Source organism: Salvia miltiorrhiza, chromosome 2 (assembly GCF_028751815.1).
Source record: "Salvia miltiorrhiza cultivar Shanhuang (shh) chromosome 2, IMPLAD_Smil_shh, whole genome shotgun sequence".
Classification (NCBI taxonomy): Eukaryota; Viridiplantae; Streptophyta; class Magnoliopsida; order Lamiales; family Lamiaceae; genus Salvia; species Salvia miltiorrhiza.
Genome location: NC_080388.1, coordinates 69,718,479 through 69,741,680, shown reverse-complemented (window position 1 = coordinate 69,741,680; position 23,202 = coordinate 69,718,479). Strand labels below are relative to the sequence as shown.

Genomic DNA, 23,202 nt, shown 5'->3' with positions numbered 1-23,202 from the left:
CAAAAACGTCGTTTTTTATTTTTATGACACACGTATTACCAGATCATTAAAATATCACGCGTATTACCACCTACATTAAATAATAGTCGTTGCTGGTCAAATGTAATCATAATTGGAGTTCTCGCCGTTTGCAAATTTTAATTGAATCAAAAATTTATGTATTATGGATCTATTTTTTAAGATCGTGTGCAAAATGTAAATTTGGTGAAACTTTGTGTATTTTTTGCCATTAACCCAATAAATTACTATAAAATAATAAAATTTATAATGATGTGATGAAACAACTTATCCATATATAAAAAATGTAACTAGCATTAGACCAAAATATCCTGTCATCTCCACATAAAATCTAGTATTATAACTTTAACAAAGTTACTTATTTATTTGCAAAGAATCGTATTATATGATTTGAGTCATAATTATGCCATATCTGACTCGATAATGTAACAATCGTGCTATAATAATAATAATTTATTGTAACATGATCTTTAAATTTAACGGTTAATTTACCAATAATAATAATAATAATAATAATAATAATAATAATAATAATACCAATGAGACGTATTAAAAAAATGTGAGGGATGAAGTTTAGAATTCGAAAACAAATACTCTCTCTGTCCCACGAATCTTGACACGTTAAGGAGTTGTAGATTAGTATTTTAAGTGTGTAGTTAATAAAGTATAAAAATGATAATATAGGAGAGAGAAGGTAATTATTATCTTATTTAGAAATGTGTCCAAATTCGTGGGACGATCTAAAAAAGAATACGTGTCAAGATTCTTGAGACGGAGGGAGGAGTATAGTAACAATTGATAGGCCTTAAGTATGATAAATTTTAAAAAATGTGAGGGGTGAATTTGTGAATTCGAGAGAAGGAAGTACTAGGAATAAAATAGAGCAACCGACGTTAATTTGTAAATGTAGAGTAGTCCACACTCTTTTCTGCAGCAGTGTGAGTTGTGAGCGAGAGATGGCAGCAGCGGAGGGCGCTGCGCCGACTCGGATAATGGTGGCGGTGAACGAATCAACTATCAAAGGTTATCCCCACGCTTCCATAAGCAGCACTGGAGCTTTCCACTGGACTCTCAACAAAATCGTTCGCACCAACACCTCTGCTTTCAAGCTTCTGTTTCTTCACGTTCAAGTCCCTGACGAAGACGGTATTACTTCTTCGTATTTTCAACTATATGTTGGTGTATTTTCAAGTTTTCGTTGTTGTAGGTGTTTTGATTCTGTGATTATCGCTTCTTATTTGTGTACTTCATTGAGATTTTTGTTAGATTCTCTGTGTTTGGTTTAGATAGGGTTTGTGTATCTCTGGTTTTTTTTTATAAAAAAAATAAAAATTGTTGCTAATCGGAAGGAGATGCTAGAACAGGACGATGATTTCTTTTTACAACTATCCTCATTTGGTCGATCTATTTCGTGATTCCTTTATAAATTATAATCGTTATTGTTATAATTGTTCTTTTGTGGGTGGTTGGGCGAATTAGAGCAATCGGATAGCTGTGAGAATAATTCGCCACCATGGTTATTAAATGATGCTTGTATTTATTTATAATCAACCATGATTTTGAATAATCTTTTGCCGAGAGCTGAGCTCGAAAGGTTTGATATCCATTTGTATATTGCGCTTATAAATGAAGTTGTTGTCTAACTTCTTTTATCTGTTTTTCTGTTTATTTGTTGTATTCTTCATTTCTGATCTTTGTTCCGAATTAGTAATAGGTTGTGACTTCAATGATTATCTATTAGACTATTACTTTATTGATAGCATAATTGGTGAATGATTCCTGCCAATCTTTTTTGGAGTGCATATGTTATTCTTGTCTGACTTTGATGTTTGCTAGAGTGCTATCAGTTATCTCATTGACCGGATCAATACAATCATCTCTGAAGTTTGCCCCTTGTTCAACTTCTTTACTTCCAAACCCAAAATTAAAAATGAAGTTTAAGATGTGTGTTGTCTTAATTTATTTTCTGAGCAGATTGGTGAAAAATGCTAAATTACTCAACTCGTCTAGGTTTTGATGATATGGATAGCATATTTGCCTCCCCTGAAGATTTCAGGACGATGAAGCGTAGAGACAAGATTAGAGGTCTTCATCTTTTGGAGTACTTTGTGAACCACTGTCATGAAATTGGGGTATTAAGATACTACCATTCTGGCTTCCCCTCTTTCCATACCGATCATTATGGCGTATATTGGCACACCTGCACGAGTAACAAGTCCATGCAATTTCATATGTGTCTAAAGATCATAAGGAGAAGAAAGCGGTATTGTACCTAACATAGTTATACTAACATCTTTGTAGGTTGCTTGTGAAGCATGGATCAAGATAGGTGATGCCAAAGAAGTCATCTGCCATGAAGCGAATCGCATCCAGCCAGATTTTCTTGTTCTGGGAAGCAGGGGTCTTGGACCTTTCCAGAGGTGCGTGTGCTTATCAACTTTCACCTTTTTGCCTGCCGTTGCTCAATATGATTTTAGTCCCATGTTAATTTTGAATTTTACCTGCTGTGTGGGGATGGCCATAATGTGCGAATTGTATTGACTGAATATTCAGCTCTTCCTAATGCTCTGGCATTGAATTTGTGATTTGTTTTGTAGGGTTTTCGTGGGAACTGTGAGTGAATTTTGTGTGAAGCATGCTGATTGCCCTGTGATTGCAATCAAGCGCAATGCGTCTCAGACTCCTCAGGATCCTGTTGATGACTGAGTGATACTACTGCTGCCAGTTGATCAACAATCAATCGAGACATATCTTTTGTTCCATTCAATGTAAGTTAATTGATGTTGCTTTTCCCTGCTTTCCGTTTCTTGTATCTGATATTGCGTTGAGTCTCGACCTGTTTACCGTTCTTCGTATATCAGTATATTCACATTTAAGCCAGCTCGAGTGCCTTGTAAAGTAGTAGCAATATTTGTGAACAATATTCTTGTATATCCGTGAAGTATTATGTCGTTTTTTCAATTACTTGAGAGATCACGTTCTGGTCTCTATGTTGATCGATCAATACTCTTTCTTCTATCTCATTTCAAGCTCCAACAGGCCACAAGAGCTGAAACCAGTTATTATTCTTTTCTTTTTTTTTGGTAATTGCAACATTAAATTTAAAGATTATCCTCGGTGAACTCTAATTTGAAATTTTTGGCCTCAAGCATTAACACTTTTAGGCGCGAATGCACAGACTTATTATTATATTTGTTGTTAAGGGTCATTTATCATTTAGGGTGGTTGCGTTTACTTTGATGGAAAATGAGAGAAAAGATATATTTCCACCACTTTTTTATTATTTTCACATGTTTATTATGATGAAAAAATTTCTCCGGACATGATGGAATATTTTCTTGGGTTTTCACTCCTAAAGTAGGGGTGTGAAACTATTTTTAAATATTTTCCTATCTTTTCATCTCTAGTAAACATATGATAAAATAAATGATAAAATAAGAGAAGGATAATATTCTCATATTTTCTTATCCATAATTTTTGAATGAAAATTTTACAATCAAAGTAAATGCATCCTTACAATTAATGTTCGCCCGTTCCATTAAAAGTAGCATGTATTTTATTTCGGATCGTCTTACTATAAGTGGTCTATTTCATTAAATAGAAAAATTTAACCCTTAAAAAATTGTGGACCCTATAACTTTTAATATATTTTCACTTTCTCTTTAATTTTCGTAGTGAAAAGTTTTGAGCCACTTATAATGGAACGGAGGAAGTAATATATATGATTGAGTATTTTTATCATTATGGAAGACCTTGTATATCCAAAATAGGGTTGTTATGGTCCGGTGCGATATTTCGAACTTTCACCTACCTTAATCTGAGGCGTTTGGGAGCGGTGGCTGGTGGGGTTGGGGCAGCCGGCGACTGCCCGTGGTGGTGTGCTGACGATGCATTGGAGCAGAGCGAGAGCGAGAAGGGTATAAAATCGTTTTGCAACTGAAGAGCGTTGTAGTCGGGTATTGGGTAAGGGATAGCATACAGTTAATTAGTCGGGTATAAAATTTGAAATAGAAGAATCTTGAATCGGCAATTCTGGGTATTTCAACTTGTTTAGTAACTCACAAGTTGACCCAAAAGGGACTTCAAGCAAGCGAGACATCTCAACTTCGATTTTCCTTATTTCATGTCTTCTAATTATTATTAGAATTTTATGAAACACGAACTTATATTCGTACCTATCATCATGGTTTTCGTCACAAATTATTTAGAAGCTTCAGTTTTAAATATTAACTAACGTTGTCCAAACTGTTTGAGTTGAACATTCAAACTATTGATTTGGCTCTTGATCCTGCAGATGAGGAAAAGAGAGAGAGAGAATAAAATACCAATGAGAAAGCTAGGGTTGTTTGAATGGTACAGCAGGTGCAGCAGCAGGAGTATATCTAACCAATAGTTTTAATCCAATACACGCAACCCCTGCTAATCCTATTGCCAATTTACAAAAGGCTACAGCAAAAGAAAAATAAAATAAGAAACTGGTGCTCGTCTTCATCCAACTCAACCAAAAACATCTACAACAATTGCAGACAACATCAGATCCACATATTCTTATGATGTGCTTTTCTCAGCAATAACTCTTACCATGTCGCCAACCGTCTCCATTTTCTCCATCAGATGCTTCATTTCGTCCTTCAAACCCGATTTGTCCTCAGATGAGAATTTCGAATGGTAGTTCTCAACGATGGCTGTCGTTATCTCAAGCTTCCGCTTGATGGTATTGAGGTCCGAAACCAAATCCTCAGCTACTCGTGTCTCAGGAGGAGGCACTTTTGGATGAGATCTCCGCGACTTAGAACCAGCTGGAGAGCGCTGCAACGCGTAGCTAACATTCCCTGAACCAAATGGACACCGGCTTGATGATGATTTGAGGGCAGCTTCTGCATCAGACTCCTTCATGTACACAATCCGGATCGAGTTACTATCTTTTTCGACCCTAGTTTCCTTCATATTGAGGCTCCCAAACTTGCCAAACATCCCCACAACTTCTTTCTTTGAAGGCAAAGGGAATCCGGGCGTGAAAGCCAGACTAAGGCACGGCCTAGTTTTAACTTGTTCAGATTCTACGGCAGCCTGAGCGGATTTCTTGGAGTTCTTCGGTGTCTTTGATGATCTGGGAGTATTCTGGTCCGGTGATTTGGCCGTTTTCTCCTCAATTACTTCGTTGCTTACATCCCTTATCTGCGATGGCAGTGATTTTCTGTTCCCACCTGTCTTGCGTTTGAGATATATTTTATAGTCTGCTCCGTGCAAGTAGGTTGAGCTTCTGAGAACAGAGACAAACGCCCAAACCATATCAAGGGAGCCCTTCTTGCTTAGGTGAAATGGGTCGAGAGCTGCGTGCTGTATATCTAACAGCAATTCATTAACCGGGACATCAACATCAGACACAGAGAAACTCAGTTTCTTACCAGCCTTTACTGCCAGCGTACCATTGTCAACAGATGTACTGACACTTCCTGTCGGCCCATTATCCACAGACTTCAAGATAGTCTGAGAAGTAGCAATGTCACGATCCTCTGAGCGCTCACCTGCCTCATCCGTCTTGGGAGCTTCACCGTTCTCAACTTGTGCTTCCGACTTAAAGCTCGAGTTACCCAGTCTCCATGCAAGATTCGTATATGGAGGAGATAAGTATTTGCTCTTCTTCCTCTCCCTCGGGGTAGACACTGTTTCTGAGTCATATCTGGCTTCAGAGGCATCATTTTCAGTAGCAGAAACATCAATTTCCTTTGGTCTTCGTGACGATTTGCCTCCATTTGCACCAACTGAGCTGTCATCTGTTATCATAACCTCAGCCTTTCTGTTCCTACCTCTCTTCCCTGTTGAAGAAGGCTGCTCGCTGCCAGCTCCCTTTAGTTCTCCATCACTATCCTTCTTCCTCTTCCGGGTGGTCCTGGACTTCTCAACATCCGAGCCCTCTTTAACTGAAGCCAACAGCTTCCGACTGTCAGCCTTAGTATTTTTGTTTTCTCCCATGAGCTCAGCCACACTTCTCTGCTTCCTTTTATGCAAAACCTTACTCTCCGATGGAGCCTGTGAGTTCACGGAACGAGCTGTGGGCGAAGAGAGCCAATCATCGTCCTGTGGGCCGAGGATAGGGACTTCAATTGGAACACTGAAATCATCTGCAGCCCCATTTACATCTCGATTCTTGTCTTCCAAACCTTCGATATCAAAGGGTCCATGATACACAGGCAACACATGACCACCTTTGAAATAATAAAATGCAGACAACCAACTCCTCAAGACAGCAACGTCGAGAGCATTCCCCACAGAAACCACCTTTGCTAATTGCATGACTTTATCCAACACATTTGCAGGTTCAAACTTGGGGAAAGAAAGCCGGCAAACATCTACCTCTGGCATGATAACCCCTGCTCTCAATCCGGCATTTGTCACCTCCGGCTTAGCAAGGCTGTCTTTCTTCTCCTCGGGGATACATTTACACGTCATCTCTAACTCCATTAGCCTACCAACCTCATCCGTAGCCCTCTGTACAGCGTTAAGAAAGCTCTTAGAGCAACTATCTCTCGACATCTCTGAAAAATTATCCACAAAGGGTATCATCTGTGACGGTGAGCACCAAGAACAAGAACCATCCCCAAAAAAGGCCACCAGGAGACGACCCTCCTGTTTACGAGTCATAGCAAACTCTGAAGCATCTTTTGGATCATAGACCTGTCCCGGCCACCATGGATGGCTCTTGATTTTACCCCAAACGAAATCCCCCACAAGAAACCCTTTGTCCTCATCATTCTTCTCACCAGTCCCTTCGTCACATCCATCTCCATCCACATCCATAACATCAGTCCCACTTCCATTCAATTGCTTATCACCAGTAGACTCACATTCCTTCGTTTCCTCCAAAGAATTCTCACCAATTTCATTTGTTTCGTTGCAAGTTTTCACAAGTTCGCCCTTGGGACCATTCACATCAATAGTAGACTCCACAATAACTTCACTCTGTACAACTTGTTCGTTAACAACAACATCAGGATCAGAACCACCATCGCATTTCCTCAGAAAAGAAACCCTAGTTTGATCTTCCTCCGGTTTAGAATCCGAGACCCCCATTTCGGAGTCAGGATCATCAGAGAGGATTTTTGTCGCAGCAACAATATCTTCCAGAGTCGCCATTTTTATACACAAACCAAAAAGGAAAAAAAAAAAACCCAAATTTCTTTTCGTTTCAATATATTACCCGAGGCTCTCCAACATTTACAACTGCAATAAAATAAATAAAAAAAAAGGAATAGAAACCGAATAAATAGCAGTAAATTGCAGCTATAACTGAACATTAACTAGCAAGAACACCAAAATAAACTGAAATGAAGAAACACCACCCAAAATCTTGCTCAAACCCCTAAAACTAACACGAAGGCACAACACATCCCACCATGACAAGCAAAATCAATTAAAAATAAATAAAAACAATACTATCCAAAATAAGCACGAGCTAAAAATTCGAAGAACTGAAGCAGACAAAGGATAAAAAATTCCCCAAAAAGAGGGGGGAAATATTCAGCTATTTAACTTACGCCGTCAAATACTTGAGCAAGCATCTTCTCCAAAAAAATACTAAGCATAGAGAAAATCGAGAGAAGTTTTGTAGCAATGAGCTTAAGAATTAGGGTTTTGGGAGATAATGATTTTTCGGACAAACTGAAATGAAAAGCGAGTAATATTTTATTTTCGAGAGAGAATAAAAGAAGGGATTCTATGAAAAATAAAAGCTGCGGGAGATGTTCGAGTGGAGCGCGGCGCACCAGACACAAGTGATGAGTTTGGGCGATGGGAATTTGTTGTTGGAAGAAAGCATTGATTGTTAGAATCATACTGCTGGGAGCAATGACGGTGTATTGCACCAGATGCAGTGAAAGCGAACTAAATTCATACCGCGGTGCGCAAAATTGGATAGGGTTTTTGAAATGATTTCACCGGCAGCTACCGGTTACCTTCCGGTATGTTCCACATGCCAGATTGTTTTTGAAAAATTCATTTTCTTAGCCCAAAAGAAATACTCATTGTGCCTACCAGTCTTAATTGAATTATTATAATTACGATTAAAAAAATTAACTCATATTAATAATCAAACTAACGATTAATAATTTATACGATATGAAATTAATTAATAATTACGATTTACGATTGTGCACTGTGTGAAACGATTGTACATGGCTTGCCTAATAATTACTCCCTCCGTCCCACTCTAATAGGCTCAGTTTCCTTTTTGGGTTGTCCCACTCCAATAGGCTCAGTTTCCTTTTTAGGTAAAAAAGTTGTACTTAATTGGTGTGGACCACACCACTTTACTACCACTTTCCTACTAAAAAGTAAGTTTTCTTAATCTCTGTGCCCAAAAGAAGTGAGCCTATTGGAGTGGGACGGAGGGAGTACGATTTTTTTACTAACAATACCATGTGTTGAACTTTAATGACTTAGATATTCTTAACTTTTCTATGTTAAATTGTTATTCTAATTTAAACGGCACACGTCGAACAAGTTTGCCGGTCACAAAAATTGGATGTTTTAATTTCTGCAATTGAAAATATAATGGTGCAATTACAATGTGTCAGTTGATAACAAAAAGTTTAGTTTAACTACATATTTTTCCTCTCATTAATAAATTCGAGTCACCACGATAGAAATAAATAATTTTTAGAGTTAATAGCCGAAAAATACACGAACTTTCACCGGATTTGCATATTGCACATGACCTTCAAAAATAGCCCCAAAATACACCATCTTTTAATTTAATTGCAAATTGCACCCATGTTGACTACCACCTTGATCGGTGGTGACGTGGCTGTCGAATTTTGTTGACGTGGGCAATTTTTCGATGTAGGAATACGACGTCATTTTGTTGTTACATTACAACACCCAAAACGACGTCGTTTCGTTTGTTTACGACTTAAAATTAAAATCTTTGTCTTCCCCACTTTAATTAGGGTGTTGTAGAATAAAAACTGTTCTTGGAGCACAATTCAGAGAAAACGACGACTAACCATCCACATCTTCCCACATTTCCTCATCTTCAACAATCCAAGAAAATCATAGAAAATCGACAAATTTCAATTTAGGGTTTTGTTATTGGAGCACAATTCTTTAGTACTTAAGGAGCATCAGTTTCTGGCACTTTTCCTGAGCTTCCCCAAAACTCTACTTCCACAAGGCCACCACGCCGGATCTCATAAATTAGGGCACGAGGAAGGGCGGCGAAAATCGTGGGGAAAAGAGTAGGGCGGGGGGTGGCGAAAATCGTGGGGAAAGAAGAAGGGCAGCGGAAATTGTGGGGAAAGATGGAGGGCGGCGGGGTGGCGAAAATCGTGGGGAAGGAGACGACCTTGTTGTCGTAGAGCAGCTGCATATGTGTTGCGGCGGCGGTGGTGATGGAGTAGCGGGAGACGGCAGAGACATTGTAGTGGCGGCGGCGGAGTTGGCATAATGTGGGAGTGTGGCGAGAAAGATGAGGAGAGAGATTCTTGACCGCCATTGATGAGGTTTCTTGAACTTAATTGGTTTCTTGATTTGATTATCCGTATAAATATTGGGTAATTATATATGCCTTTAATTAAAACGACCTCGTTTTTACACGCGTGACATGCCACTGTGTAAAAAATTCAACGTGTAATCCATGTAGTTTAAAATAGTTTCCACGTCATCACCGGTCAAACATAAAGGTAGTCGGAACTTCCACCGTGTGCAATTTGCAATTAAATTAAAAGCTGATGTATTATGTAGCTATTTTTGAAGGTCATGTGCAATATGCAAATTCGGTGAAAGTTCATGTATTTTCCGGCTATTAACCCTAATTTTTATTAATTTAAAAAATAAAGTTAGTCCTAATTTTCCTTAATAAAGTGTCAACAAAAAATAATCATATTTCATTTATGTACATTATTATCCTACAATATATTATCATCCATATACTATTTTCTTTTTTGAAGTTACAAGTTACAAGAGGTATCTGAATACAAACCTCAACACCACACAACAGTGGAAAAACATCACTACACGCAGGCGAGCACGCCCTGCATGTGGGACCAACAAACAATCAGACAAACAATAATACATCACCACCTTAAAGTGGGAAAACATCGCCGCTAGGGCTGGGAATCGGGTCGGGTTCGGGTACCCTACCCGAAAAAATCGGGTACCCGAACCCGAAAATACCCTAAACCCACTACCCGAACCCGACCCCGAATTTGAAATCGGGTACCCGAAATGAGCTTGAACATGGCGGAGTCGAGCTGCCGGGCCGCCGTCACCATTTTCTTCAAGCTCTCCACCTCCATCGCCACCTCACTACCTTCTTCCATCTCCCTCATCTGTTGCTGTTGCTGCACTGGTTTGTTTCCTTTCACACCAACATTCTACATTCCAAAACCACCTCTCAACATTTGTTCCACATTCAATTGATTATACATGTATGTGTGTGCTTATATACCTCGGATAAATTCGAAACGAATTTGAGGGCGCTGGCATCAATCTGTGCCGAGATTGCATCTCCTCTGCAGAGCTTCGAGGGAGAAAGAGGCGATAATGAGAGAGAGAGTCGAGCAGACTGGGCGAGGTCGCGGCTGGGGCTGGGGCGAGGTCGCGGCTGGGGCGGCTGGAGTGGGGGCGGCGGCGGCAGGAAGAGGGAGGGGGGTTACAGCTAGGGCTGGGATTGGGGATTAAGTGGGCTGGGGGTTACTTTGAAATGGGAACGGGCCGGCAGTGGGCTGGGATTGGGGATTAAGTGGGCTGGGGGTTAATTTAAAATATATTAATTAAAAAATCGGGTAATTCGGGTATACCCGATACCCGATTTTTTCACACCCTAAATACCCGACCCCGACCCCGATCCCGAATTTTTCGGGTATAGGGTACCCGATACCCGATTTTTTCGGGTCGGGTATCGGGTACCCGATTACCCGATCCCGAAATTCCCACCCCTAATCGCCGCCAAGCGGGATCGAACTCAAGACCTCTCACAAATAATAGTCTTTGAGTGCTTCAACTTTACAACTAGAGATCATCGGCATATATTAACTTATTTATCTTTTATAGCACATGATAAATCATTTTTTCCATTCATAATACAATTAATTATCATTATTAATTATGCGTGTGTTAACTTATTTACCTTTTCTAACACACGGTAATCCTTTTTTTTTCACTCAATAGTATTCTTTCTTAAAACTATTTTCAGAAACAGAGAGTGTGTAATTTTAGAAAATCTCTAAATAGTGTATATACATACAAATGATCAAAATATACTCCAATTAATTTTGTTCATCAATTGTTGGGTCCATGCACGAATTTTTTAGTGCAACATCTTTATTAGAGTATCCGCAATGGGCTTACTTGATAGCCTAGTTGATAGTGCATTGGGGTTACTTGATAGCCTACTTGATAACATTAGTTTTGATTTTTATGTTTTTCATTTACATTTAATTGCTCAAATTTAAATAACATATTTTTCTAATAGTTAAATACGCCATTAAACTAAAACATCATTAAAAATTACATAAAATTTAAAAACACCTAAAACACCATAAAAAATTACATAAAAATTAAAAACACCTAAAACCATCATTAAAATTACATAATTAAAATCATAGTCTAGACCACGATGCCCGAGCACGTCGGCGACCATGGACGCGTGCAATGCTCTTTGTGCGTCGTATCCGCACTCAGGAGCTGCATATCGAGCTCCCTCTCCTTGATATCGTTCCTCCGCGTGTACTGGGCGGTGAATGCTCTCATCTGTTGGTCGGACCTGTCCAACCTCTCCACTATTTCGGGTGGAGGCTCCGAGCTCATCTGCGACGCTGACGCCTTCCCTTTCCCCTTTACCGCCGCCTTCGCCGCCTTGTTGCCAATGGGCCGAAAAAAGAGATCTCCTCGCCCGACGCCGAGGTTGTAAAGCCGCCCTCCTCCGTAGTCTTTGTCCTCTTGGAGGCATGCACATCTCCAACGAGGTATATCGACTTGAACTTGGGATTGTTCCGGAGAACTTTCCACGCGTTCCAAAAATTGAATGCGGCCTTTTGTGGGCTTCGAGCCTTGAAGAGGATTTGGGCCTTGTCACGAAGCATATCGTCCGAATGACCGGAAGGCCAATTGTTGCGCGTCTCCACCCAAATAGCTTCCCAGAGACGCACATCCGCGCTCACTCGGGCCCAGTGGCCTTGAAGTTGCCGGATCTTAAGGTCGACGCCGATGATGGGGTAGACACGTGCGCGGATCCGTCCCCAATACGCCTCCCCCTTCTGATCCGTCCCAAGGATGGCGTCGTTGGTCTCCTCCGCCCAAACTTGGACGATGAGATCCGTATGCTCGGGAAGGTAAGTATGACGGATCCTTACTTCCTTGTCGTGCTTGATTTTGGTGGCCATTTCCTTCCTCCGGCCGCCCTTCTTTGGTTTGGAGGCACTCTGCTCTGCACTGACCGGTTCCTCCTCGGGTGGGGTCTCCTCCAAGTTGATTCCTCCCATATCGGGGTGACAATCGGCGGAGAGATCGGGGCACCAATTATGATCATAGAAAGGGTTGTGTGGATCCATGAAGGAAGAAAATTATACAAGAGAAATGGAGGAGAAGAAAATTGGAGAAGAAAATATGTGAAGAAAAATGGAGGAGATGGAGTTTTTTAAAGAAGAGAAGAAGAAGAAAAAAAATAAAAAATTGGAAACGATCGGTCAAAGTACGCATATCGAGGAAAAACAGTCAAAATTCGAATTTAAAATTCGAATTTCTCTATTTTTTTTTTATTATTGCACGCGCCTTCCCTCTCCCCCGATCGTGCATACTCGAAGACTCGAGTATCCCTCGAATAGATGCCCCCTGCAACGCCCTACTCGAGTGCAACGCTCTACTCGAGTAGGCACTCGAGTGCCTACTCGAATAAGGGCGTTGACAATGCTCTTAGTCTTTACCAGTCTCGAGTTTTGGTTGTGCATAATAAATTTTGAGGATCAAAACTTTCATTATTCGTATACTCGAGTGCAAAATGTTATTTCATCAAAAGAGACAAATATTGATTTTTTATTCTACAATAAAAAATAATAATAATGTACTATATTATAGAACTTGCTATGAAAATCCAGAGTAATATTTGACGAACAATGAAACAAAAGGAACAAATATTAAAGAAAAAAAAAACGGGAGAATGGCTTTATATTTTGAAACAGTATTCGTTTGCAAAAACATTTCAACTACATCACCCAACTTGTTTATATGAATCTCGAAATGCCAGAAACCCATAAATAACGATAAAATTTTGGAATGGAAATTACAAATCCCCAATGTTACTGCATCTACATCTACTACCAAATTTAAGAAAAATAATAATAATCCGAGAAAAAGAGAAACATGGAATACAATTTTACCGCGAAAATCAGACAATGGAGACCTTGGCGCCGGCCTCTTCGAGCTGCTTCTTGGCCTCCTCGGCCTCCTCCTTGGAAACCCCCTCCTTGAATTTCTTCGGCAAACCTTCAATCAGCTCCTTCGCCTCCTTCAGCGCAAGGCTCGTCAACGCCCTAACCACCTTAATCGTTGCGATTCTCATGTTGCTCGGCACATCCTCGATCACCACATCGAATTCCGTCTTCTCCTCCACCACCGCCGGCGCTTCGCCAGCCGCGGGAGCCGCCGCCACGGCGGCCGCGGGGGCGAAGGACGCGGCGGATACGCCGAGCTTGTCCTGGAGGTACTCGACGAGCTTCTGCGCGTCGGCGAGGGTGAGGTTCGAGATCTCGTCGCCGAGCTCGATGACCTTCTCGGGGGCGTCGACGGCGGCGAGGGGGCGGACGAAGTGCGCGCGCCGCCGGAGGGGTTTGGGGGCGGATTTGGGTAGGAATTCGAGCGGCTGCTTGGGGAAGGTGGCGGCGGGGAGTGTAGGATAAGCGGCGGAGCGGAGGGTGGCGGAGGATAGCGTGGTTGAAGCCATGTGGAGATTTGGAGATGGAGCAGCGAAAGGGCGTAGTGAGGTGCAAGAAGAAGATAGGATAAGGATTGTTCCACTTCAATACTTAACAGACTTCCACTCTCTATTTACTAAATTACCCTCTGGGCTTCTCAAAAAATGACCCGGCCCGATCAAACTCTATTTACTTAATTACCCTTTGGGCTTGTGGTAAGGCAAAAAGAAATTAAAAAAAATGGGGGCATTCCGAGAATCGAACTCGGGACCTCTCGCACCCAAAGCGAGAATCATACCACTAGACCAAATGCCCACTATGAATTTATGATATTTTTGTATATAAATATCAAAAATTTAGTTTTTATTTCAACAATTGTGAGTTTAAAAAATTTTGTTTATCTAAAGGGAGTGTTTACTTTCATAATTGGTAATATACATGAGTGAGAATTTTTATTCTAGAATTCTCCAATCCTATTCTTTTAATGGATATGAATCAACCAAAATTAGTTCACATGATCTTATATTATCAAGTTCTTTGACTATCTCAAAATTGTAATCCATTTTAATAAACAATAGATTTAACTTATACTCCCCTCATTCCACGAATCTTGACACGTTTGGTTTCGAGACGGGAATTAAGGAGTTGTAGATTAGTGTTTTAAGTGTGTAGTTAATAAAGTATAAAAGTGATAAAATAGGAGAGAGAATGTAATAAAAGTGATAAAGTATGAAAGATAATGTAATAATTATTACCTTATTTGGAAATGTGTCAAGATTCGTGGGACGACCCATAATGAAAAATGTGTCAAGATTCGTGGGATGGAGGGAGTACTATTTTTTATCTATTTAGATTAATCATTAAAACTAAACGCCCTTAAAAGTTCAAAATTAAGGATTCGTCACCAAATGTAAGCTATCACAATTGGAAACCATTCAAGAACAATAATATACGTGATTGTGTACTTTTTTATCTTCATCACTAGGATTTTTTTTCAATCCTATCATTTTCAGTTCATTATTAAACCAAACAAATTAGCTCAAGTTTGTAGAAATTATCAAGGTTTTAGGAAATGTCAAAGTTTAGTTCCATCTTAATAAATGGATCAATGAATTACTCTAAAGCATTCATATCTATCTAGGCTAATTTTTAATAAGTAATAAATTAATCTACAGTATTCATATCTATCTAGGCTAATTCTGAATAGTAAACGCTCCTAAATAAACCGAGATAGTAGCTAAGTTTTGGTTGCAGCAATCTAGATAGGAAAAATTCGAAATCTAAAACCTGAATGAGCAAAAGTTATAAGTGCATTTCCAGCTCTCCCGCTACAAGAAAAAATTATTATGTATAATTACTTCATTACATGTAGGATGTAGCTGCCTCAAACTCGAACAAGTTCGAGAACAATGTATTGATATTGATTAAACTTCCTCTCTTTCTGAATGAAAATAAATTGCACAAAGAGTATTGAGCTTTTTCTCTTGACATACAAAATGCTACAACAGGTGAAGTGCATTATACAATAATGAATCTTCAAAGAAGCAGAAGGTAACTTTTCACCACCTCTTGCGCTTTCTCCCATACCAGTATGCGAAGGCCGCCACAGATGCGGCGACAATAACCCCTGCAGTAGCATGCCACACGTGCAGTGGTTTGTCGAGGACGAGAGTAGAGCCACCGACTTCTGCTGAGCGTGTAGACGGAGGTTTCTGGATCACGGATAAGGCGTATTCCAAACCCTGGCTCTCGAGCTCAGCCAAGTCTTCGATTTTTGGTTTAAGTCTCGTGGCCTGGGCTAATGCCTCATACTGTTCCTTCGTTCCACCCTCGAGAAAAGATCCGACCAAATGGCCTTTGTTCATCCAGTACGCTCCAAAAGTATTTCCAGTGAAGTCTCCAAAATGGACGACTTCCCCCGCATTGTCCCCATAAAACTGCCAAGACAAAGTGAAGACCCTGGAGTAGAAGAAGGGTAAATAGTCGAATTCGCCCGTCTTTTCAGGTTCCATGATAGCGGCAACGACATGCCTCGCTGCCTTCCGTGCAGAGTCAACATGCTCAAGCCTGCGCGTTTCACCGACTATTTTGACTGGAAAAGCAGCTACATCCCCAATTGCATAGACTGAGCTGTTGCTCGATTGCATTTTGCCATTTACTTTGATTCCCCCCTTTTCCATGGTTAATTGGCCTTCAAACAGACTTGTGTTTGGACGAATCCCTATACCAATCACAACCATGTCTGCAGGAAGCTTGCTCCCGTCTCGAAGATTAACAGAACAGACCTATTAAAAGAGTAGGCCAATGCAAGTGTAAGAATATCTTGTTGGAGACAGATGAAGCCGTATCATACTTGAACATTTCATATACGATTGTCTTCTGTTACTAAATGGCTAACTGGCTCATACCCTAACCGAGAGTTGTTTAGTATCTGATTTCATATATTCGGATAACCAAACAAGTGAAAACTATAATGTGACAAACACATTACCCAACTTAACTTTTCATTTGGACCTTTACATAGTAATGTAGTAACCTTGAATCTTCCAAAAACATTGTTTCCTCAAAATTCACTCTCAAGGGTGAAAATTTTCTTTTGAATTTCCTTATAAAATAATGTGCCAGCTTGAAACTGGGCCATAATGATGCTACCAATGGAGCGCCCACCTTGAGTACCTCAGAAGTTGGAAAGAATTAAACAAGCAAAGGGAAGAACAGTAATACCTTCCCATCAGCGTTAAAATCGAATGATGTCAAGACAGTTCCTTTGACAAACTTCACCCCTTTGGACTGATAAAATTCTTCATAGAAAGCCGCAATCTTGGGGGTGAATAAGCGGGCCACTGCAGAAGCCAGAATATGAAAACATTGCATAGGAAGATTAACGGAAATAGTTCCCCAATTAGTATAACTAAGATGAGTTCTCATTTGAAACAGTAGAGAGTGTGTGTGTGGTGTGCGCGTGCGCACGCGCGAGAGACAGAGAGGTGTTCCACTCTTTAACATATCATATCTGGCAGCATGACCCAAAACAATAAAATTTAATGCATAATAAAAATGAAATGAAGAATATAGAAAATATAAGAAAACTACTTACTACACTGTGCCTCTGGAAAGACCATAGTCACATTTAAGCTGTTTATCACCAAAGATGCAGCACATTCCATTCCAATATAGCCACCACCAATAACAACAGCATGTCCACCACTGCAAGATCGCATCACATCTACAAGTCTGTCCGCATCGGCCACATCTCGTAAATAACATACATTAGGTGCATCTAAAGCATTTACACCAAACTCTTCAAGCTTCAAAGCCTACAAAATGATGAGAAACAATAACAGTTATAAACTCTGTCATCTAACTCTGTTAATTACATGAAGTTATGATAGATGTGCTTTCACCATAGAGGAGGGGGGGGGGGGGGGGTTCAAAGTTGACTTTGGTTGGTAATAAGTTGTGTCATACATGCATATGCTTCAATTTTTCATTAGTCAATGAAACACTAAGCCCAGGCATAAGTTCTGAAATCGGCAGATCAACACTATGCTCGGGTATGCTTCAAATTTACTCACACTCCAAATTGGATGCAAATAATGAGGATATAACACACAAATTCTTGAAAGAAATACAGAATTTAAGATCCACGTGCAGCTTATTTGGGGCTTAAATTATTCCAGAATCTGCTTTACTAGGACAAGGTTTTACATTACTTCCCATGCATTCGGAAGAACTAAATACACCTCGATACTTGGCCAAGTACAATAACCAGCATTATGGCAAAACAATCAGAGGATTGACGATTAAAGTAATGTGTAAATCTCTTCCATTGCCTTCCATTTCAGTGCAAAATAACAGAACTAACGTATTCTTACAGCATAAAACTACCAGAACATGAAAACAGAATAGCTTCAGTACCCGAGCACCTGTTGCAACGATGAGATACTTGTAGCTTATTGTTTCTCCTGTTGCAGTAAGAAGTGTCTTCCGCCTTACATCAGCAGACTTAACTCGAGTTCCAAGAATCAGCTCAATACCTGAAGAATTGAATCAGAAGAAGTAATTACACAAAATCTTACGTAAAAGATACTGCTCAAGTAATAAATTGTCTAACAAAAACTAGAAGCAACAATGTTTAATACATTGGGACTAATACCCAAATTTAGCTTAAATTTTGCTTTTGTTGTGGTGGGAATGTCCTTTTGATTCCAAAATGCAATCATACACTGAGCGATGTGATATTCTAGAAATTCACCTTAGAAATAGTATCTTCAAGATGGACAACAAGGAAGAAAAATGTAGTTATAAATAACAAACAGATCACTCATCAAATTAAGGTGGTCATGAGTAAGTTGTGTTTCTAGAAATTCATATGAGAACATGTTTTACTGGCAATTTTGTTTGGATTTGAGTTCTGACAATAAATTTCTTTTGAAACCCTTTGCATCATTTTTTTCAAATATATATCTAAGCTAAAACACTTCTGCCAATAAAATCATTTCCATTTTATTCCACATTCAGACTCATTGCAGAAACCCATTCCATTTTTCCTATCACTGTTTTATCTTACTTTTTCAGTCATATACGAGTGACTGATGAATCAAGCAGCCATATCCTAAATGGTTTTCCATCCTGATCGGTCATATATTAGTGACTGAATCTGTTACAATAGACTACAAAAGATAATACTTTTCCTCAATAGAAAATTGACAAAGAAAAAGACAACATGTTCATTCTCCACATGTCCCTCGTATTATTTTCTAAAAGAAACTAAAAAATAAACCAACCAAGCCTTAGTGACCATTTCAAGTAAACTATTGCCATAAAGAAGCAATTCTACAGCAGCCACTTCAGAAATCTAATTAAAAAGTTTTTGCCCTGGGAGGTGGGAGAACTAATTCTTTCAAGTAGTGGTATACCAAGGAAACCAGGTAACAAATATGTCGATCACAAAGAGGGTGACACATTGCAACTAAATAAGTTATAATTAAAATCTAGTGTCCCGTATTCTTGAGGAAAGTTCGTGACTCCAACAAGACTGCTTGCTCTGCCCTCCACATAGATGCATACTCTCAAACAAATGCCAGTTTAATAACTCAAAAGTACAACTACAATTGCTACATCACTAACAGAGAATTACCATTATCATTGTACCATTTTGGAGCCAACCTTTCCCCATTGGTACCTACACAACAGTGAAATGAAGGTAGGCGCGCAGGAGCTGCAAGGAGTACCAAGTACAGATGGTTATATCATATAAAATGTCAAACCTTTATTCTCAAACAGATAAGGATCTAATAGTAGAGACATTCACGTGTGCACACAGCACAAAAAAAAACTAAATAAAGTATCAGTGAGCATGATTCAGAACTTTTAATCTGACAGATAATTATTACATAAATAACGTTTTATGCAGCTTAAGGACTTTGATCTGCATTTTTACATGGAAAAGTACCTTACGAATTTAATAAATAACGTTCATAAATATAAATTTAACAGGGATCATAGAAACAATTTTGATTCTATATGTCAAAGCAGAAAACAAATATAGATCCGACGTAACCAAAAAATTTCTTTGTCCAAATTGTCAATCAGACATTCAGTTGTTCCCATCTTTTTGTAACAAATTAACTTAGGGTAAATAAATGTAGAAGTGTATGCTGCAGTACTTCATGAAGGGAATTTTTTTTTACTAATCTCCAAGGCCACAGGGAGTAAATACCTTCAGGAAGTAAGTAACCTTTGCTCAATGCAGGCCTTTCATAGGGTGCAACCTGCAAAGTGCACTAGTATGAATAGCATATTGAATAAAGAAAAAGGAAATAAATAAACTAACCAAGCAAACAAACATTAAGGAAATAGCATTAGCCAAGCATACTAAGATTACCTGACCTTGACCTTAACTCATTAAAAACAAAAGATATTCATATGAAATACTTCCATTCTCAAACCTAGAAACATGATCATATCCTCATCTCAATGTACACAATATTAGGGGGCGTTTACCTTTGAGGATTATTAGCCTTGATAGATAAATATAGTAAGCCTAATCCCTTGTTTAAAAAGATGAATTGGAACTTTGGGATATCTAAAGGCCATTGATAATTTATATTTGAACTAATTTTGCTTGATTCATATCCTATTGAGAGGGTGGGATTGAAGATATCCTAGTAATGAGGATAAAAATAATCAATCATTGATATGCATCTTATCAATCACCAAAAGTAAATGCCGCCTTAATGGACTGATGATGATATTGCTACTTAAAATTTAAAAAGCTACCAAAAAATGAGAACTCATATGGACATGCATAGTTTTGCTCATATAATTGTAACTATCTTACTGGCTCCACAAAGCTTCACCTATTTAAATTCTTCTCTTGTTTCTCAGGTTATTGGGGGAACGAGACAAATACAACATGTAATCCATGGAGAGAACATGCCACTGAAACCCTCTATTGAGACAAAGATATGCAACCAAGAACGTAGAGGAAGTAGGATTGCCATTTGATCAGACCCCTGAGATCATCGGAACTTTTGATCCAGCAGTCAAGGGGTCATCGACATACTAACGTTGACTCACCCCTTACTAATTACAATGCACAGACTGACAGAAGTCCTGGCAAATAGGAGATTGTAGACTGGAACTTGAAATTGAAGTTACTGGAACCATTATTTTTAGATTCTAACCAGTGCTCTGGAAACCGAATTAGAGATTTCCACCAAACCTTAACTAGATAAAGAGGAGAAACCTAATATATTGTGGCCTTCCAACAGGGATCCCTAATAATATCTGGGAATTCAAATTTACTGTACTGATGCAAAAGATAACAGAGATTGCAAAATTCCTTGATGCCGAGTTCCTTCACCTGGATTAAGCACAAAAACTCCAAAATCCTCGGTTTTTCAGCACTCAATCATATCTAGAGAAGTATAAATACATGACATCACATATCAAGTTCGAATTAATATCATCCTTCCAGCTGATTGAACAGGACTGCCATAATTACTAACCAAAACGAAACGTATGCGGATGAGGAATAAACTAATTGCCACAAACAAATGCAGGCAGCAATTAATATCATTTTGCATACACACACGCACGCGCGAACACGGGAAGAGAGAGAGTGAGTTACAGGCTCTTCGGAGATGATGCAGAGTTCACCAAAGGAGACGCCGGCCTGAACGAATTCATGGGCGGCGTAGCCAGCTGCCACCCCTCCTCCGATTATGACGTACACAAACGCTCTCCCCATTTCCTGCTGCACGCCACCTTCCCTCTCTCTCTGTATTTGTATATACTATATACAATGGAATCTATATGTATAGTGATGAGCAGACTAGAAAATCATCGTTTCTTGAGAGTTGCGCCACCTCTTCACACTTGAGCCATTACCAAAATAACTGCCCAATTGACTTTTCTCTTTTTTTCTTTATATTTATTTCATTTTCAAAAGGAGATAAATATAAATGAATTTTGAAAAATAGGGTTCATGGATTCCAACAAAAAACAGGGTTCATCCATTCTCAATCTTCGTTTTCCCCAAAATTACCATATTGCCCTTTCACGAGGCGTATTTTTTATTATTACTACTATTTTTTTTTTGAATTCATTATTGCTACTATTTTTATTTATTTAATTTTCAAATAATACGTTAATGATTCTTGTAACAGAACCTGTTATGTCGGTCAAAATTCAATTCCCCTCGTTATTATTTAAAATTGTGTGTTTTTTAATTTTGTACTCCCTCCGTCCCACGAATCTTGACACGTTTGGTTTCGATACGGAAATTAAGGAGTTGTAGATTAGTATTTTAAGTGTGTAATTAATAAAGTATAAAAGTGATAAAATAGAAGAGAGAAGATAATAAAAGTGATAAAGTACAAGAGAGAAGGCAATAATTATTACTTTATTTAGAAATGTGTCAAGATTCGTGGGACGGCCCAAAAAAGAATACGTATCAAGATTTGTGGGACGGAGGGACTAGTATATTATTTTATTATAATTTTTTTATTTTTATTCTTATTATCGTAACATTATAATAAAATACTTTTTATTGGGTGCGGTTAACCGCATAGTATGCGGACGGTTTGAAAGTTTACATTTCTTCACAATAATGTTTACTTTTATTCATAAGAACTTTTATTTTTCGTTATTTTCACTCATTATTACCTTTATTATTAACTATTTGGTCAAATAATCATTGTCGTAATAAAAAATATTATTCCAATGAAATGTACTCTCTCTGTCCCATGAATCTTGACACGTTTCGGCACGAGAATTAAAGAGTTGTAAATTAGTATTTTAAGTGTATAGGTAAGGTGATAAAGTAGGAGAGATAAGATAATAAAGTGATAAAGTATGAGAGATAATGTAATAATTGTTACTATATTTATAAACGTGTCAAGATTCGTGGGACGGCTCAAAAAAAAATACTACGTGTCAAGATTCGTGGGGAGGGAGTAATATTTATAAATTATTATATTTATTCACAATAAGTGTTACTTTTATAATTTTATTTATGAGAACTTGTACTATTACATAAGTATATTGTGTGCATAAATATATATATTATGCATATTAAAAATAAGGGACAGTTTCGTATAATATCACCAACTATGATGAAATTCCAATTTTCCCACGAATTCCAAATTTTCCAAAATTTACCACGAAATGAATTTTTGGTCCAAATTTCCCACGATCTCAAATTGCTGAAATTCAAAATTGACCCCTTCAAAAAAAAAATTTGCGCAAAGCCCCAACTATTTTACAAAAGGTACCAAAAACCCCAGATTGAAAATCAAAATTTTCTTATAATTATGCTTAAATGGTATATCGGCTGGAAACTTTCCTCGTGCCCGATAGATTACTTTGTAATCTGGGTCTGGACTGTGAGACAACGCCACGTACTTTTAAGCAAAAAACAGTTAATTTGATCCTTGTTGAAAATGGTATCAGAGCGGGTTTTTATAGAGGAATTATATAGTTTTTAATTTATTTTATAATTAACCTATGTGGGAGGAGACTCCATTAAAATTCATGGATCCGGACGAATGTCCGAGATGTCTTGTTTACAGGATTTCTCTCCAATCTTTGGAGAGAGATAACAGTCGCCTGCTAGGCGAATTACGATGGTTTTGGAGAGCACTCATGCTCAACATTAACGACGACGAGGAAGATGTTCGTGAAATCATTACGAATATCCAGGAGCATCTTGATGCTCTATTAAGTAATGCTATGGCTAGAGCTGCAAATAGGCGAGCCAGAGACAACC

The 23,202-nt window shown here is 38.7% G+C and overlaps 4 protein-coding genes and 1 non-coding gene across 5 annotated transcripts; 1 reads left to right on the top strand and 4 right to left on the bottom strand.

Moving 5' to 3' along the window:
- The first annotated feature begins 858 nt into the window (after positions 1-858).
- LOC131008749 (universal stress protein A-like protein) lies at positions 859-3,022 on the top strand. Its single transcript, XM_057935783.1, has 4 exons — positions 859-1,164; positions 2,029-2,150; positions 2,320-2,438; positions 2,616-3,022. Exons 1-4 carry the CDS (start codon positions 975-977, stop codon positions 2,722-2,724), a joined length of 540 nt encoding a protein of 179 aa, XP_057791766.1. The 5' UTR covers positions 859-974; the 3' UTR covers positions 2,725-3,022.
- A 1,313-nt stretch (positions 3,023-4,335) lies between these two features.
- LOC131008667 (PWWP domain-containing protein 3-like) lies at positions 4,336-7,869 on the bottom strand. Its single transcript, XM_057935633.1, has 2 exons — positions 7,557-7,869; positions 4,336-7,242 (listed from the first exon to the last, which is right to left on the bottom strand). Exon 2 carries the CDS (start codon positions 7,153-7,155, stop codon positions 4,567-4,569), a length of 2,589 nt encoding a protein of 862 aa, XP_057791616.1. The 5' UTR covers positions 7,156-7,242; positions 7,557-7,869; the 3' UTR covers positions 4,336-4,566.
- Positions 7,870-13,255: 5,386 nt separating this feature from the next.
- LOC131008747 (50S ribosomal protein L12, chloroplastic-like) lies at positions 13,256-14,053 on the bottom strand. Its single transcript, XM_057935781.1, has one exon. The coding sequence runs from the start codon at positions 13,955-13,957 to the stop codon at positions 13,403-13,405; it is 555 nt and encodes a 184-aa protein (XP_057791764.1). The 5' UTR covers positions 13,958-14,053; the 3' UTR covers positions 13,256-13,402.
- A 118-nt stretch (positions 14,054-14,171) lies between these two features.
- On the bottom strand, positions 14,172-14,243 carry TRNAP-UGG (transfer RNA proline (anticodon UGG)). The gene has a single exon. It is a non-coding gene; the product is annotated as a tRNA-Pro (tRNA).
- Positions 14,244-15,257: 1,014 nt separating this feature from the next.
- On the bottom strand, positions 15,258-21,422 carry LOC131008693 (monodehydroascorbate reductase 4, peroxisomal). The gene is made up of 7 exons (XM_057935702.1): positions 21,064-21,422; positions 19,651-19,702; positions 19,069-19,149; positions 17,847-17,965; positions 17,026-17,245; positions 16,653-16,771; positions 15,258-16,213 (listed from the first exon to the last, which is right to left on the bottom strand). Exons 1-7 carry the CDS (start codon positions 21,181-21,183, stop codon positions 15,488-15,490), a joined length of 1,437 nt encoding a protein of 478 aa, XP_057791685.1. The 5' UTR covers positions 21,184-21,422; the 3' UTR covers positions 15,258-15,487.
- Between the last annotated feature and the right edge of the window lie 1,780 nt (positions 21,423-23,202).